General features: G+C 34.8%; 1 protein-coding gene across 9 annotated transcripts in view; it reads left to right on the top strand.

Moving 5' to 3' along the window:
- ATRX (ATRX chromatin remodeler) overlaps positions 1–19,392 on the top strand; it is a 320,378-nt gene that overhangs the window by 73,372 nt on the left and 227,614 nt on the right. For 6 of the 9 annotated variants that reach the window (XM_058712606.1, XM_058712601.1, XM_058712609.1 and 3 more), the window contains 6 exons: positions 184–236; positions 1,131–1,255; positions 3,945–4,058; positions 10,346–10,455; positions 12,103–12,170; positions 12,930–16,003. In XM_058712606.1, the coding sequence (XP_058568589.1) occupies positions 184–236; positions 1,131–1,255; positions 3,945–4,058; positions 10,346–10,455; positions 12,103–12,170; positions 12,930–16,003 (3,544 nt within the window). The remainder of the gene's footprint in view (positions 1–183; positions 237–1,130; positions 1,256–3,944; positions 4,059–10,345; positions 10,456–12,102; positions 12,171–12,929; positions 16,004–19,392) is intronic. The other 3 variants (XM_058712605.1, XM_058712608.1, XM_058712607.1) reach the window with 3 other exon arrangements.

Raw genomic sequence — 19,392 nt, 5'->3', positions numbered from 1 at the left:
AATCTAAGGAAGCCTGAGAATAAATGAATTAGTTTTTGAAGTTCCTTTTATAAAAGTATTTTAGGCATAAAAGTAATACTATTTATATCACTATATCAGAGATCTTGGTAAAGGGAAGTAGTTAATTGTAGGGATGTTTCTTTGATAATTGTAGTCACTTTTAAATTTATTTCTCACATTTAGGGAGCTAGCTCTTCGGAAAAATCCAAATCATCGGGATCGTCACGATCAAAAAGGTTGGTTGATACTGAAGGGAAAAAGTTTTCAGGATGTTTTATTTTCTTTTTCTAAGAATAATAATCTTTTCTAAACTTATTTCAAGCACTCTTGTTCTAGTTAAGTAAACTGTTTTATATAAATGTACACATTAAAAACTGGACAGTATAGTGTAATGAATCCTCTTGTATTCATCAATTAACTTCAGTTATTGATTCATTCTTACTTTGAAATTTACTGGAATTTTCCAAGGAAGATTTATTATGCATTAGTGGCCCTTGCAAAACGTAGATTATTTCTTTTAGATCATTTATATATGTGCTCAAAGGACAGAGGAGAAAGTGAAATGAATACCTCATGAGGCAATAATGCGTTTTTTAGGATTATGTGAAATTGTTCAGGATGGGGAAGGATAGCCATTATAATTATGAGGAAGTTATAAGAAGATCAAAGAGTGGTAAAAATATTTTTCTATGTTAAATTGTCAAAACAAATTGTACATAATGACTGAAACTACTTCCAATCATACTATAAAGCATAATATACTGTGGAGTATAGATTTGATTAGAAGTTCACAGTTTATTGTATTGGGCATTTGTTGTCTCTTACCAGTGGGAATGTCTCTTAATAAATACAACTTGCTTGTTATTAACTTATTCTCTAAAGTGGTGATTTTTAAAGAGGAGTTCCCTTCATGATCCCCCTGGGAGCTTTTTCAGAATGAACATACCATGGTCCTACCCCAGACCTACTGAGTCCTAATTTTCTGTAATACAGTACAGAGATGTGTGCTTCCCCAGGTGAGTCTGATGTGTATTTCTGGTTAAGAGCCACTGTTCAATATAACATGTTCTTTGGGTAGTTTTCCAATTGTAAGAAATGCCCATAATTCTGTGGACTTAATTCTTTCATAGGAAACCTTCAATTGTGACAAAGTATGTTGAATCTGATGATGAAAAACCTTTGGATGAAACTGTAAATGAAGATGCTTCTAATGAAAATTCAGAAAATGATATTACTATGCAAAGCTTGCCAAAAGGTAATGTGTATTAATTTTTCATATGAAGTTAAAGTTGAAATGTGTTTTTAAATGTCGTTATTATAAAATTAAGAACTTGATTATTGTTTAGCTGTGTGTAAGGGAACAAAACTAGCATCTTAATAGTGGTGGTCTGGAGATGTATTAGAATGGTAATGATAATGTATGTTATTGAGGTTAAAAACTTAGACTGCAGTCAGCTCTGAAAAAGAATAAAACTTATTTCCTCTTTCCATTGGGTTTTAGAAAAGGGATTTTAGTTTCAAAATAATATTTGAATGTGGAAGTTAGTTTAAAAGTTTAAACTAAGTTTTGGTTCAAATTTAAATATGCTTGCTATATAGGAAAACATAATATTCTGAAAACTTTAAAAAGACATTTAAAGTCTGGTTTAATCTTACTGCATTCTTAAATTCTCTAAGACTAAAAGCCGAAGTTAATTATCAAAGATAGATTTAGATGTATTTTTTTTAACTTTTATCTCTTTAAAAAGTCTTGTCACATACCTTTCAACTGTTGCAGTTCTGATCTTAAAAACCTCATTCTTTAGATTGAGGTAAGAAAAAGCCAAATGAAAATCTTGGAAGTTTCATAGCCCAAGTCTGAGAGCAGTATGATTATATGATAAGAGTAATGATAAAGGTCTTGGTAATTTCATGGTGTTTCAGAGTCAAAAGTTTCAATATTTTTTCTTTATTAATATGTTTAAGGCTCTTAGCAGATTTTTCAAATTTATCCTCACAGATCATTTATAGTAGTGTTTACTAAACTTTGTTCTCTGTCTACATTTATATTTTTGTGACACAGATTTTGATTATGAAAGTTTAAAAAAATTGTGGGAAGGAGCATAAGACATTGCTTGACCAGGACAAATTAGGAGTTATAGTAGATGAGAAGTGAAATAAGGAAAAGGAATGAATGAAAGGAAGAAGAGAGATAGAAGGAAAATTGGTGGGCCTACCATTTACTTGGCTTTGCATATCATTTATGACAATTTTACGCAATGGTTGGTGGCTTAGGGCAGAAATAGCTAATATGGGAGTGTGAGTCCCATAGGCAGTGACTCACCTTGGATCGTTACATTCCCAGTGGTTGTCACTGGGAGTCCTTACGATGGCCACTGGGTGAGCTAAGAAATAGGAATTCAAATCTTTCTTTAAATGATAGTGTGGAAGAAAGTTAGTATGGGATGTTTCTAACCTGAAATTAAGCATATTTCTCTTCCACCAAACCAAAAATAGACCTGTTTCATAAGGTAGAATTTGGGTGATGATAATTATTTTTATAGTGTATTGAGTATATATAGATAGGTACCAGACTCTTATAGAACTAACTCATTTAATCTGCAGACCAATACTGTAAGGTAGTTGTTTCTACTTGTAGAGATTAAGGAACAAATTCAGAGCTCAAGGTACTTTTTCAGCTTTAAATTGAGAAACTAAGATTTGAACCCAGGTCTGCCTGAATCCAAAGCTAGGGAGTATTCTTTCTACTCTATTGCTTTGCTTCCATTTAGAGAAGAATCTTCAGAAATAATTCTATTTTTTGTTAATTATAAATCTTTAGCTTTTCAAATGCCATGGCTCCTCTGAGAGTATATATGTGAAATGGTTATTGTAAATAAAGTTTTTTTTTGTGTGTGTAGATTATTTAAATTCACTAGTTTGTAAAACTCAGTCCTCTATGCCTGCTTGCCTCCACCTTTTTTTATGGAGACTCAGAAATACATATAACTAGAGGCTCTACCTTGCCAAAATCTACTTGCTTGCTGAATAATATAGGCCCGTATTTCAGGGAGACCACCCCTGACAGCTACCAGGTTTTACTTTCTTAATTATTGCCAATAATGCCCAATTACTAAGCCCAGCAATGTAGGTAAACGTGAGACCTGGACCCTTTTTACTATGCTCCTGCTTTATTTGCTCTTGAGAGATTATAATGAAAACTTAAATTAACAACCTGTCTTCTCAGTTTATGTGTTTTGTATCTAAGAGAGTACATTCTTTCTAAATTATTCCATAGAAATCAACAATTGATCTCATTCTACAGCTTATTGTTAGAGCACTTGAACTTAAGTATCTTAAGGCAGTCTTCTGTTTAAGACTCTTTAAGGACTTTTCAGGGTACTGAAACTTTGACATACTAGTTGGGAAATGCCTCAGAATAGGTATAGCAGTAATAGCAGAATTAACTTCTTGCATTGCCTCCCACTATCCTCCCCCAAAGCGATATTAAAAAAAAACCCTTAAAAATCTTTTTCTGAGTTTGTGATTTGTTTTATGAGAAGAATAGGATGTCGTTTTAAAATTTTCCTTCTGGTCCTTCTATTGTATAAACTCTTTTGGAACTTAGCATGGGTGTTCATACTCAAACGCAGTTTTTTGTGATAGGCAGTGTAAAAATTCAGAACTGGGCTGAAGCTTTCTACTTTATTCACACATTTCTGTTATAATCAGTTCATAATACCCCCACTCTATTAATTATATTCCAATAAGTAATCTGATTGCTGACACCTGGCCCTTTTATATTTCCCTGTTTTATTTACTCTTGAGAGGTCCTTATACAAGTATTGAAAGCTTGAAAGAGACAAAATTATGTACCAGCAATGTTGGCTTTATCTGAACTGAAGTCTTGCACTTCACTTGCACATTTAATATGTGTAATGGTTTTTTAAATGAAATCATTCTAGGTACAGTGATTGTACAACCAGAGCCAGTGCTGAATGAAGACAAAGATGATTTTAAAGGGCCTGAATTTAGAAGCAGAAGTAAAATGAAAACTGAAAATCTCAAAAAACGCGGAGGTAAATACAAGTGAAAATGAAAACATGAATTTAAATTGCTGTTTATGACCATATTGGAAAATCTGATGTGCTCATTAAAAATACCTCCACTTTTCTGCCCATTGTTTATTAAAAGCACTACTTAAAAATAACTTCTGTTTCTCTCTGAGCTCTGAAGCAGAAAAGGTTAAACACCATTTATCAAAATACCTTTGCCTTCAGTGGCTATAAAGTTATCTCAAGAAGCTTAGCATTTCCTCCTTATACATGTTAGTTCTGTAATGCCTATATGCCAAAATACCATGTGTTCCCTCTCACCCTGAAAGAATTTCAGATTTGGATAATACCTTGCCTGTGGCCTTCGGGTAACTTTATGTATATCTAATACATTGTTTTACAGAGTTACCTGTGCATTAGTGTTGTTTGGGGTGCTTATTAAAAATGCAAATCCCTTGACTCCACTCCTAACACATTAGAATTTTTGGGGCTGATGTCAAGAATGAGCCCTGTTTTGTTCTTTCCTACATTAAAGTAGGAGATCAATTGATGTAAGGATAATGTAGAGATGAGTAGGAAGGAGAAGGGAGCTAGAGCTATAACCTTCCCTCCACCTGTCTGAGTCATCTCTTCTTTTGTCTGTCTACCCCCACACTTGTACATGCACCATGTTGGCTAATCATCTGTAGAAAGTTAGCATAAGGAGGATTCGTTTAGAAATTTATGTCAGTGGAGTGTGTTTCCCATTCGTTTCTGCATGATTTTTAAATAGTGCCGTATTTTTGGGCAGATTAACAGAGCCAGAATCTATGCCTATAACAGGAATGAATCTCTAAAAAATAGAACATGACACTAAATTTCTAAGTAGAAGTATAATGGAAGCATGTCTGTTTAATATTTATTATTTCACTTGTGAAATTATAGAATAGTAGTTATATTGGTGAAATTTTGTGTAGATTATTATTTCAGTGCTACATGATTATCTTGATGGAATTAGTAAAATATATCTGTATTTGTTATATATTTTGTCAGATTAAATAATTAGGTTGTTGGAGAAAATCAAGGGAATGTTGTTTAGTCTTCTGTCCACAAGGGGGCGTTCTGCTCCTTTCAAGCATGTGGAAGATTTATTGAGAATGTAGTTTCATAGTAGGGAAACTGTCATTGCAGCAACAGAGCTCACCAAAGCTAAATAGTTTTTTTTTTTTTAATTTTTTTTTAATGTTTATTTATTTTTTGAGAGAGAGAGAGCATGAGCAGGGGAGGGGCAGAGAGAGAGGGAGACACAGAATCTGAAGCAGGCTCCAGGCTCTGAGCTCTCAGCACAGAGCCCGACGCGGGGCTCGAACCCATGAACCGTGAGATCATGACCCGAGCGAAGTCGGATGCTTAACCGACTGAGCCACCCAGGCGCCCCTAAATAGTTTTCTTAAAACAAGAATTAGCAAGTAGAAGGTGATTGATGTAGGGATCAGTAGCAAGAGTCTAGAGGACAGATAACTAAGTGTACTGCATTGTGTCAAAATTAATATCTAAGTGGTGTCTTTTGGGAAGGACTCTGGAGCAGTCAGTGTCTAGAATGTGTGTAAGGACCAACAGGAGAATGAAAAAAGAACCATAGTTGTTGGGGAGGGTGTACTTAATGCCACTTCACAGTGCTGCTGGTGTTTGGTCTGAGCTGGTATGTTTCTGGAACATTTTATTGAGTGTTCTGTGTAGTAATGTTTATATCATGTTAATGAAATATGTATGTTTATAGCCATATAGTAGCACCTAAAGCTCTCATGTTAATTTTTGTCTTAATGATTTGCTACATCTTTAGGCTGTCAGAAATCACACGGGAAATTTAACTGTGTTTACTAGTATACACGTGTATGAATAAACTAGTGATCTTAGGTACTGAATTGCTAGTTAATATTCAAACTTCCTAGGAAAGTTAATTCTATAATTGAAGCCTAATTTAGGAAATGATCAAGAAAGTAAACTGTTTATAAAGTAATCTTACATTGGTTGGAAACAAAATTAAACCTAAAGATATAGCTATATGGACCATTTCAGGAGACACTTAAAAAAAATACCATAGCCTATTTTGACATCTTTTCCCCATTTTGTCAGAAAGTTTATTTTACATCTGATTTTTCTATCTGGCACAATAATTTTGTTCTTTTCTTTTTATTTCTTTTTATTTTATTTCACATTCCAGTATAGTTAATATACAGTGTTATTTTAGTTTCGGGTATACAATATAGTGTTTCAACAGTTTCATACATCACCCAGTGCTTATGACCAGTATACTCCTTAATCCCTATCACCTATTTTATGAATCCTAGCACCTACCTCCCCTCTGGTAACCATTAGTTTGTTCTCTATAGCTAAGAGTCTGTTTTTTGGTTTCTCTCTCTCTTTTGCTCATTTTTTTCCTCTTATATTCTTCATATGGGTGAAATCATATGGTATTTGTTTTTCTCTGACTTACTTTGTCTAGCATCATACTTTCTAGCTCTATCCATGTCATTGCAAATGGCAAGATTTCATTCTTTTTTATGGCTGAGTAATATTCCATTATGTATATATACCATATCTTCTTTATCCATTCATCTATCAGTGGAAACTTGGGCTGCTTACATAATTTGGCTATTTTAAATTATGCTTCTATAAACAGGGGTACATGTGTCTCTTTGAATTAGTGGGTGTTTTTTTTTTTTTTTTTTTTTTTGTATTTTGGGGGTAAATACCCAATAGTGTGATTACTAGATCGTAGGGTAGTTCTATTGTTAACTTTTGATGAATTTCCATACTGTTTTCCACAGTGGGTGCACCAGTTTGCATTCCCACCAACAGTGCAAGAGGGTTCCTTTTTCTCTGCATCCTTGTCAACACTTTTTTTCTTGTGTTTTTGATTTTAACCATTCTGACAGATGTGAGATGATAGCTCATTGTCTTTATTATGATTTGCATTTCCCTGAGTGATGTTGAATGTCTTTTCATGTGTCTGTTGAACATCTTCTTTGGAAAAATGTCTGTTCATGACCTATGCCCATTTTTTAAATAGATTATTTGTTTTTTGAGTGTTGAGTTTTAGAAGTTCTTTATATATTTTAGATAATAACCCTTTATTGGATATGTCATTTGCAAATATCTTCTCCCATTCTGTAGGTTGTCTTTTAGTTTTGTTGATTGTTTCCTTTGCTGTGCAGAAGCTTTTTATTTTGATGTAGTCCCAATAGTTTTGTTTTTTTGTTTGTTTTTGCTTTTATTTCCCTTGCCTCAGGAGACATATCTCAAAAAATGTTGTGACAGCTCATGTCAAGAGACAGTAGTACCTGTGCTTTCTTCTAGGATTTTTTTTTTTGTTTGTTAAAGATTTTATTTTATTTTTTTTTTTTTTAATTTTTTTTTTTTCAATGTTTTTAATTTATTTTCGGGACAGAGAGAGACAGAGCATGAACGGGGGAGGGGCAGAGAGAGAGGGAGACACAGAATCGGAAACAGGCTCCAGGCTCTGAGCCATCGGCCCAGAGCCCGACGCGGGGCTCGAACTCACGGACCGCGAGATCGTGACCTGGCTGAAGTCGGACGCTTAACCGACTGCGCCACCCAGGCGCCCCAAGATTTTATTTTTAAGTAAGCTCTGTACCCAACAAAGGGCTGGAACTCATAACCCTGAGATGAAGAGTTGCATACTCCAATGGCTGGCCAACTAGTTTGTTTTGTGTGTGGTGAAAGAAAGTGGTCCAGTTTAATTCTTTGCATATAGATGTCCAGTTTTCCCAGCACCATTTGTTGAAGAGACTTTTTTCCACTGGATATTCTTTCTTGCTTTGTCAAAGATTAATTGACCATATAATTACGGATTTATTTCTGGGTTTTCTGTTCTGTTCTATTGATGTATGTGTCTGTTTTTGTGCCAGTACCATGCTCTTTTGATTACTACAACTTTGTAATATGACTTAAGTGTGGAATTGTGATACCTTCAGCTTTGCTTTTCTTTTTCAAGATTGCTTTGGCTATTCAGGGTCTTTTGTGGTTCAATACAAATTTTTGAATTCTTTGTTCTAGTGTGTGAAAATGCCGGTGGTATTTTGATAGAGATTGCACGAAATCTGTAGATTGCTTTGAGTAGTATAGACATTTTAACAATATTTGTTCTTCCAATCCATTAGCATGGAATGTTTTTCCATTTCTTTGTGTCATCTTCAGTTTTTTAATTAATGTTTTATAGACTTTTGTTTTATTTAAATCTATTAAAATGTATTGAGCCCAGAAATGAAAATGCCTCTTTTCCATTTCTACACTATGTTATAACCATTAAGATATTTCACAACTAAAAATAAAAGTTTAAAATATATGCATATAGAAACAAGTACAAAAAGTAACCTTTCACCATTATTCAGTATTTGGTTCACATCTCCCTTAAATGAAATACTGGTTCAGTCCTACTCCTTTATTTCCTCCTCCTCCCACCCCTCTAATAATGATTATTCTGAAGTTTCTATTCATATGCGTGTGTATTATTTTCATGCACGTTTTTATATTTTTCCTATAGATATTTATTCACAAAGCATTTATTTTTTATTTAAAAATATACAAAATAGTGTCCTCTATATTCTTTTGCACCATTTCACATTCAGCATTGTTTTTGAAGTGTGCCATATCAGTAAAACATACATCTATTTTTTTATTTTCCACCGCTGTATAAAATTCTGTTATATGAGTAAACCATTATCCATATCCCAAATGGAATTTTTTATTTTCAAAGTTTTCTAATTTCCTAAATAGTGCTGCAATGAATATTGTGTATATGATTCTTTGTGCACATGTGGGAGAAATTATCCAAAGGATCACCGAGTTTTGATTATTGAGTGATATACATGCAAAAAGCACATAGAAGATGTTTAATATTTATTATGTTAACATTGGATGAATATTCATATTCTAGCTTTTGTTAGTATATCTGAATTCAATCATTGTTTGAAATGAAGTACACTGTGTATTTGTTTCTACTAAAACAAATACAGAATGAATCCTCAAGATCAAACACTGATGTAGGACAGTTTGATTTAAAATAAAATATTAGCAACTTACATAGTCAGTATTCAAATTTTCTATATTGTCTGGAAAAGTATGATTGTGCCCTTAAAACTTGGTTAAACTTTTTTAACTTCTGCAAATAAGAATATTTGTGATAATGTTTGGGTCCATGGTGTCTTGCACATAAAGAGTAAGAAAAAAACCAAAATAGAATATTAAAAGGTGAGAAATATATGTGTTATTTTGTCTTTTATTTAGATATAGAGATAGTTTATTATTCTTCTAATCATCTTTTTATTTGTGAATGCAGGCGTTTTTATTGGTCTGTTTAGAATCCTAATCTACCATCTTACTTGTATCAAGGTCTTGGTTGCACATCAGAACCATCTATAAAACTAAAAAAAAAAAAAAATGTCCAGGAGATTCTCAGAGGTTTAGGGGTGTAATGGCTGTCTCTGCTTTTAAAAAGTTTCTTCAGAGAGGATTCTGATGTTCAGCTTAGATTGTGAAACACTGCTCAAGGCAGAACTAGGGACAAGAGTAAGGCAGAAGAGGTTTCCTCTTTGTCATGTTAGGTTATCTTCAGTCTGTTTTCCTGCAAACACTGTCTTTCTCAGGGTTTGCTGCCAAGATAGATATATGTGCAAGTCTTATTTGTCCTTACTTGGAAATAGACCGTGCTGATATGGAATGGATGGTGAAATTGACATAGAAGGCAGGTTAATGGGAATTATAGTGAAATAATCTGAGGGAGATGGGGATGGTATTGAAGTAATCTGAGGAAAGAAATTGGTAATTTAAAATCGTCAGGTTTTCACACACTATACTGGAAGAGTCTGTGCAGATATTTTTATTTTAAGGATAAAAAATTAATGGCATATCTAACTTAAGTATAAGGTTACAAAAGACATGTATATCACTTGCTTCCCTGTTCATTAAGAACTGATAATTAATTTATTTGCAAAGCAATAGCAAAATGAAAAAGAGCTCTTGATCCCTATTTTTAGAACTTCTCTTATGGAGTTTTTATCAAGTTGTTGTGGGAAATAAGATTTGCATCTAAAGGAAACAGATAAGTATTTCTAGTTCTAGAATTTGCTAAGGTTGTCATGTTTTAGTAAGTCCATAAAATTATTAGCCTTTTGTGGCCAAAATGTCACTTTTCTAAGGATTCTGAAGTATTTAATTTCCAATGTAAAAGTAGCACAATGCTGACTAAAGTAAATATCTTTTTTTATGTGTGTGTGTATGTGTGAATAATGGTCACTCCTTTCTCCTAGAAGATGGGCTTCATGGGATTGTGAGCTGCACAGCTTGTGGACAGCAGGTCAATCATTTTCAAAAAGATTCCATTTATAGACATCCTTCACTGCAAGTACTTATTTGTAAGGTATGTAATCATCTGTTTATAATTCATTCCACAAATATTTGAATGCTTACTATATGTTAGACTTTTGGTTCACATTGATGAAGAAGATGGAAATGGTCTCTGTCTTTGGAGGACTTAAACTGTAGTGGGGAAGACAGACCTTACAAAAAGCCTAATAAGTGACACGATAGGGGGAATACTATGTACTATGGGAACACACCAGAACCTGTGTAATTTGGAGTTGGGTAGGGGGACTTTATAATGGAGAATGATATAAGCTGATATCTGGAATATAAATACGAATTAGCCTGGTGCAGTGGGATTGGTTCAGCATATTTTAAGCAGAGGCAACATGGTATTCAAAGACTGATAGGTGAAGGGGAGCATGGTGTGTTGGCAAATCTGAAGAGTTTATGTGTGTACACATGTGTTTTATAACCTATGAATTCTAGTGAACCAAATCTAAGCTTTCCACATGGGGCAAGGTTTTGTCACAAGTTGGAGATAATAGAATTAAAAATGCTTCATATGTGTTGAAGACAGTTTTAACATTCTGTGTATATTCTTTTATTAGTAATACCTTGGAGTTAATTTTAATTATCTATAATATTAAGGTTATGGTTTCCCTAACTCATTATTGCTAAGATTAATTCTGTGTTAGTGTCCCAACAAAATGCCTCCTTGAAATGCAGGGGCAGACCAGATTTTCCTCAGAATTCCAATTCTGGATCATTCATTATTTGAATTGTTGATATACACCTACTTAAATGGACTAAATTTACTTTCTCCTTTAGCAATTTGTGTTACTCCATTCTTTGAGTTCAGTTTAGCCAGAAGCCTATTTATGGGACATGTTTTAGCTTCTAGTTTTCAAATGTGGTAGCTGAATTTTATATTCCTGGATTTGTAATGTGTATTTCCTTTCTCTTATATATATAATTGATGTTTTTCCAAGGACCAGTCTGTTGAGCCTAGCCCAATTCAGTAATCAGTACTTTTCAACACTGGGCATGGAACCTAACCTTTTTCCAGTCTTAGTGAAAAGGAATTTAAAGTCCGTGGGACTTGGACTTGAATACCAGCATTGGCTCTTAACTAGTTGTATGACTTTAGAAAATTTATTTACATATTAATGATAATGAATCTTAGCCTTTTCTCTCAAATTGGGTGTAATACCTCCTGTCTTCCATTATAAGGGCTTGAGATTTAAAGGGAATGTAGCTTAATGTAGGATAATGTTGCTTAGCTGTGTACATAGTAGCTGTTGATATATGAAGACTATTAAATTCATTAAGTAGCAGCAACATCTAATACATTTTTATGTAGAGGTTTAGTAGCTAGTTGTATGAGATCAGAAATTTGCTTTACCAAAATCTTCTATAAATTTTATATAAGGAATAGTGGTACTTGATGATATGGAAATCTATTTCAAGGAATTAATTTTCTTGAGATATTTCTATATCTGGAAATATTAGAATACTACCCTAGCATTGGGCAGTGCCATGTTTTTGCTTTGATTCTCTAAAACACACACACACACACACACACACACACACACTCACACACTCCCTTTACTTTTTTTTAGTGACTTAAAAATAAAGTTTTTGTCCATTATGAATGTTATTCATTTTGAATTTAAAATTTCCCCTTCCCCTTTTCTTTTAATAGAATTGCTTTAAATATTACATGAGTGATGATATTAGCCGTGACTCTGATGGAATGGATGAACAATGTAGGTAGGTAATAAATCATGATGAGCTAAAATTCAGTACTGTCTACTTTTTGGGGGGAAATTCTTACATAGTATGTTATTAGATCCATTTTTTATAGTATCATCATTGATGTATCTAATGGAAGGTTATTTTTTTTCCACAAAACCTTCAGTTTATGTCTCTTTTAAGTTTCCAATAAAGAATAGGCAGATGATCCAAATAACTTTACTATTAAAATTCCTGGCACGAAATTTTAAGTTGCTTTAAATTTTTTTAATGTTTATTTATTTTTGAGAGAGAGAGAGAGAGAGAGAGAGAGTGAGTGAGCAGGAGAGGGGCAGGGAAAGAGGGAGACACAGAATATGAGGCAGGCTCCAGGCTCTGAGCTGTCCACACAGAGCCCGATGCCGGGCTCTAACCCACAAGCTGTGAGATCATGATGTGAGCTGAAGTTGGACGTGTAACCACTAAACCACCCAGGCACCCCTAAGTTGCTTTAATAATGAAAAAATTTAAAGTGAGAGTAATTTGAGAATAATACTTATTTTTTATGTCTTTATTTTGAGAGAGAGAGAGAGCGTGCGAGCATGAGCTGGGGAGAGGGGCAGATGGAGAAAGAGACAGAACCTTAAGGAGGCTCCATGCTCAGCACAGAGCCCAATGCAGGGCTTGATCCCATGACCCCAGAATCATGACCTGAGGTGAAATCAAGAGTCAGAGGCTTAACTGACTGAGCCACCAGGTGCCCCTGGGAATAACATTTTAATCTTTTAATAATTTCAGGTGGTGTGCAGAAGGTGGAAACTTGATTTGTTGCGACTTTTGCCATAATGCTTTCTGTAAGAAATGCATTTTGCGCAACCTTGGTCGAAAGGAGCTCTCTACAATAATGGATGAAAACAACCAGTGGTATTGCTACATTTGTCACCCAGAACCTTTGTTGGACTTGGTTACTGCATGTAACAGCGTATTTGAAAATTTAGAACAATTGTTGCAACAAAATAAAAAGAAGATAAAAGTTGACAATGAAAAGAGTAATAAAGTATATGACCATACACCCAGATTTTCTCCAAAGAAAAATAATTCAAATTGTAATGGAGAAGAAAAGAAATTAGATGATTCATGTTCTGGTTCTGTAACCTACTCTTATTCAGCACTAATTGTGCCTAAAGAGATGATTAAGAAGGCAAAAAAACTGATTGAGACCACAGCTAACATGAACTCCAGTTATGTTAAGTTTTTGAAGCAGGCAGCAGATAATTCAGAAATCAGTTCTGCTACAAAGTTACGTCAGCTTAAGGCTTTTAAATCTGTGTTGGCTGATATCAAGAAAGCTCATCTTGCATTAGAAGAAGATTTGAATTCAGAGATTCAAGCTTTGGATGCTGTAAACAAGGAGAAAAATACCAAAGAGCATAAAGTCATAGATGCTAAATCTGAAACAAAAGTACGAAAGGGAGAAAAACCCTGTGCTTTTGAAAGGAAAGATTTTTCAAAATCAGAAGCTAAACTGTCAAGAAAGCAGGTAGATAGTGAGCACATGGATCAGAGTATTGTAGTACAGGAACAAAGAGCAAATAAAAGTGCCAGTGGTGAACATAAGAAATCTGATAAAAAAGAAGAACCTCAGTATGAACCTACTAACACTTCTGAAGATTTGGATATGGATATTGTGTCTGTTCCTTCCTCAGTTCCAGAAGACATTTTTGAGAATCTTGAGACAGCTATGGAAGTTCAGAGTTCAGCAGATAATCAGGGAGATGGCAACAGTGGAACAGAGCAAGAATTGGAGAATTCTTCTGTAAAATTAAGTATTACTTCAAAAGACAACAGAGGAGGTATTAAGTCAAAAACTACAGCTAAAGTAACAAAAGAATTATATGTTAAACTCACCCCTGTTTCCCTTTCTAATTCGCCAATTAAAGGTGCTGATTGTCAGGAAGTTCCACAAGATAAAGATGGCTATAAAAGTTCTAGTCTGAACACCAAGCCAGAGAACTGTGGACTTGGAGAGGAAAAGAATGATAATGAGCATTTGTTTGAAAGTGAAGTTCCATTACTTTCAGAAGAATCTGATCTTCGAAGATCCCCACGTGTGAAGACTACACCCTTGAGGCGACAGACAGAAACCAATCCTGCAACATCTAATTCAGATGAAGAAAGTAATGAAACCGTTAAGGAGAAACAAAAACTATCCGTTCCAATGAGAAAAAAGGATAAGCGGAATTCTTCTGACAGTGCTGTAGATAATCCTAAACCTAATAAATTGCCTAAATCTAAGCAGTCAGAGATTGTGGATCAGAATTCCGATTCTGATGAAATGTTAGCAATCCTGAAAGAGGTATCCAGGATGAGTCACAGTTCTTCTTCAGATACTGATATTAATGAAACTCATACAAACCGTGAGAAGACTTTATATGATTTAAAGACTCAAACAGGGAAAGATGATAAAGGAAAAAGGAAACGAAAAAGTTCTACTTCTGGCTCAGATTATGATATTAAGAAAGGCAAATCAGCTAAAAGGTCTATAATTTCTAAAAAGAAACGACAAAACCAGTCTGAATCTTCCAATTATGACTCAGAATTAGAGAAAGAGATAAAGAGCATGAGTAAAATTGGGGCTACCAAAACAACCAAAAAAAGAGTTCCAAATAAAGAAGATTATGATTCTTCTGAAGATGAAACACACAGGAAAAAAGGAATGGATAATCAAGGGCAGAAAAGTTTGAAGATTGCACAAGAAGGATCATCTGATGATGCTGAAAGGAAACAAGAGAGAGAGAATTTCTCTTCAGCAGAAGGCACAGTTGATAAAGACAAGACCATCATGGACTTAAGAGATCGAATGTCTAAAAAGCAGCAGTCAGGTGTTTCTTCTGATGGTGCTAAGTTGCCTTCAGGGAAAGAGGAGAGTTTTAATTCTCCAGAAGACAAGGTTGCTGAAACTAAAGAAAGGAGTAAGCATTTGAAAACCAAAATGGGTAAGAGAGTACAGACTGGATTACTGGACATTGCTGAGAAGTTCCCAAAGAAAGAGCAAAGTGAGGAATCCTCTGAAGATGATAAAAAGCTGAGCAAAAAGGGAACTGAAGTAAAAGAAAAGAAAATTACAGATTTGAAGAAAAATGTAATTAAGATGGAACAACGGTATGAATCATCATCTGATAGCACTGAGAAATTACCTGAGGGAGAAGAAATTTCTCGTTTTCCTAAAGGAATAAAACAAAATAAGAATGACACAACTTATGGGGAAAAGAAAAGAAAACAAATAAAAGATAAAACTTCTGAAAAGAAGGATGGATTATCCGATAAGGCTGAGAAATTACAGGGGAAAAGAGATAGTTGTGATTCTTCAGAAGATAAAAGGAGTAAGAATGGAGTATCCAGTAGAGTGAAGAAAAGGTGCAACCTGCCTGAAAAGAGTTCAACGAAGAGACGAGATTGTTCATCATCTGATACTGAGAAATACTCCATGAAAGAAGATGGTTGTGATTCTTCTGATAAGAGACTGAAAAGAATAGAACTGAAGGAAAGAAGAAATTTAAATTCAAAGAGAAATACCAAGGAAGTACATAGTGGCTCATCATCTTCTGATGGTGAGGAAAGTTCTGAAGACAATAAAAAGCTGAAGAAACAGAGAACTTCAGCTAAAAAGAAGGCAGTCAGTGTCAAGGAGAAAATGAGAAACTCCCTGAGAACAAGCACTAAAAGGAAGCAAGCTGACATTAGTTCATCATCTTCTGATATAGGAGATGACCAGAATTCTGTAGGTGAGGGGAGCAGTGATGAACAGAAAATTAAGCCTGTGACCGAAAATTTAGTGCTGTCTTCACATACTGGATTTTGCCAATCTTCAGGTATGCAAAAAATAAATAAATTTATAATTTATGATTTTACCCTCATGAATAACCACATTGTTTAATTTTCCCTGAAGCCAATCAAATGCAAGGTTACTGTTTAGGAAAAGGCCCTTTAAAAATTCTTTAAAGATTTACTCGAAAGCCTTCCTTCATTTATTTTTATGGCATCATTGGAAGGTATGCCAAATATCATTAATATTCTGTATCAGGTATACCAGGTTTGTTGGGTAGATGACAAAATTTCTTTACCAGTGTTCTGGAGTAGTAACCAGTAGTTCATGAAGGAAAATCAGACCTGTGCCAATAGTTTGGTAGGTATATATTCATGTAATGGAGATGTGTGCTTGGTACTGGTGTAACATAGTGTGAAAGTTTTAACTGCTTTGCATTGTATATGATTTTTTATGTAATCTCTACACCCAACATAGGGCTTGAACTCAAAACCCTAAGATCAAGAGTTGTATGCTTTTCCAATTTAGCCAGCCAGGCGCCCCTGCACATGGCTTTTTAAATTGGGTAGATTAACTTTGTGTCCAGTGAAATTCTCTGAAAACTTTAAATTTACTTCATTAAACCCATTACTGATACTTGTCAATTTTTTACTAATCACGTGAACAGATGTTTCTGTTTATAACAAAAGAAAAATCCAAAAAATAGATGAATTATCTTTCTCTGAGGAGATAGAGAACTAGGACAATTAGGATTTGGGTTAACCTGTTAGTGGTACCCCCCCAAATAGAATTGTGAAAATAATTTCTATCATTATTGCAGTTCTTAAAAAACAGTTGTAAAATAAATACACATGTCACTTGCATTGTCTTTTTTTTTTTAATCCGTAAACCTGGCAGTTAACCAGGGACATGTTAAACAAATTTATTTATTCATTTAAAAAATTTATTTATATTTCAGTTCCAGCTTATGCTTAAAATACAGTGTCATATTAGTTTTAGGCGTACAATACAGTGACTCAACAACTCTATACGTTGCTCCATGCTCATCATGATAAATGTACTCTTAATCCCCTTCACCTATTTCATCCATTCCCCCACCTACCTCCCCTCTGGTAACCATCAGTTTGTTCCCTGTAGTTAAAGAGTGTGTTGTGTTTATCTTTTTCCTTTGTTGATTGGTTTTGTTCCTTAATTCTACATATGAGAGAAATTATAAAGTATTTGTCTTTCTCTGACTTATTTTACTTAGCATTATACTCACTTGATCCATCCATGTTGTTGAACATGGCAAAAATTCTTTTTTATGGCCCAAGTAATATTCCATTGTATATATACATACCACATCTTTAACCATTCATCTATCATTGGACACTTGAGTTGCTTCTATAATTTAGCTATTGTAAATAATGCTGCAATAAACATATCTTCTTGAAGTAATATTTTTGTATTCTTTGGATAAATAGTAGTAGAATTACTGGATCTTATGGTAATTCCATTTTTAATTTTTTGAGGAATGTCCATACTGTTCCACAGTGGCTGCACCAGTTTACATTCTCACCAACAGTGCATGAGGATTCCTTTTTCTCCGCATCCTCACCAACACTTTATTTCTTGAGTTATTGATTTCAGTCATTCTGACAGGTGTGAGGAGATATCTCATTGTGGTTTTGATTTGCATTTCCCTGATGATAAATGATGTTGAGCATCTTTTCTTGTGTGTGTATTGGCCATCTGTAGGTCTTCCTTGGAAAAATGTCTGTTTATGCCTTCTGCCCTTTTTTAATTGGATTATTTGTGGGGTTTTTTTTTGGTGTTGTGTTGTATAAGTTTTTTATATATTTTGGATGCTAACCCTTTATCAGATATGTCATTTGCAAATACTGTCTCCCATTCAGTAGGTTGTTTTGTAGTTTTGTTGATTGTTTCCTTTGCTGTGCAGAAGCATTTTATTTTTTTTATTTTGATGTAGTCCTAATAGTTTATTTTTTGCTTTTTTTCCCCTTGCCTCAGAAGGCATATCTAGAAAAATGTTGCTATGGCAGATGTCAGAGAAATTACGGCCTGTGCTGTCTTCAGGAGTTTTTTAAAAATTTTTAAAAATGTTTTATTTTTTTTTATAAAAAATTTTTTTTTGAAGATTTTTTTTAACATTTATTTATTTTTGAGAGACAGAGAGAGGCAGAGCACGAGCAGGGGAGGGGGAGACACACACACACACACACACACACAGAATCTGAAGCAGGCTCCAGGCTCTGAGCTGTTTATTAGCACAGAGCCCGACGTGGGGCTCAAACCCACGAACTGCAAGACTATGACCTGAGCTGAAGTTGGACACTCAACTGACTGAGCCACCCAGGCGCCTCCCCAAAATTTCTTAATGTGTATTTATTTTTAAGAGAGCATGAGCGAGGGAGGGGCAGAGAGAGGGAAAAACAAAACTCAAAGCAGGCTCCAGGCTCTGAGCTGTCAGCACAGAGCCCGACACAGGGCTTGAGCTCATGAGCTGCAAGATCATGAACTGAGCTGAAGTTGGATGCCTAACCGACTGAGCCACCCAGGCGCCCCTTATTTTATTTTTGAGAGAGAGAGAGACAGAGCACGAGTGGGGGAGGAGCAGAGAGAGAGAGGGAGACACAAGAGTCCAAAGCAGGCTCCAGGCTCTGCGCTGTTAGCACAAAGTCCTACATGGGGCTAGAACCCACGAATCATGAGATTACGACCTGAAGTGAAGTCGGTCACTTAACCAGATGAACCACCCAGGTACACCTCTTCTAGGATTTTTATAGTTTCAGGTGTCACATTTTAGTTTTTTAATCCATTTTGAATTTATTTTTATGGTGTAAGAAAGTGGTCCAGTTTCATTCTTTTGCATGTTTCCGTCCAGTTTTTTCAGCACCATTTCTTGAAGAGATTGTCTTTTTCATATTACATATTCTTGCCTCTGTTGAATAAATTAATTTTGTTGATAATTAATTGACCACATAATCTTGAATATAATTCTGGGTTTTCTATCCTATTCTCTTGACCTATGTGTTTATTTCTGTGCCAGTACCATACTGTTCTTGATTACTATGGCTTTGTAAGTATATCTTAAATCTGGGATTGAGATACCCCACAATTTGTTTCTCTTTTTCTTTCTTTAAAAAATTTTTTTTTAATGTTTTATTTATTTTTGAGGGGAGAGAGAGAGATACAGAGCGTGAACAGGCGAGGGGCAGAGAGAGAGGGAGACACAGAATGTGAATTAGGCTCCAGGCTCTGAGCTTTCAGCACAGAGCCCAATATGGTGCTCAAACCCACGAGCTGTGAGATCATGACCTGAGCTGAAGTCGGGTGCTCAACAGATTGAGCCACCCAGGTGCCCCTGATTTTCTTTTTCAAGATTGCTTTGGCTGTTCGGGGTCTTTCGTGGTCTCATATAATTTTAGGATTGTT

The sequence above is a fragment of the Neofelis nebulosa genome, chromosome X (genome assembly GCF_028018385.1).
Source record: "Neofelis nebulosa isolate mNeoNeb1 chromosome X, mNeoNeb1.pri, whole genome shotgun sequence".
In the NCBI taxonomy this organism is placed as follows: domain Eukaryota; kingdom Metazoa; phylum Chordata; class Mammalia; order Carnivora; family Felidae; genus Neofelis; species Neofelis nebulosa.
This window is presented reverse-complemented; position numbering and strand designations above follow the sequence as displayed.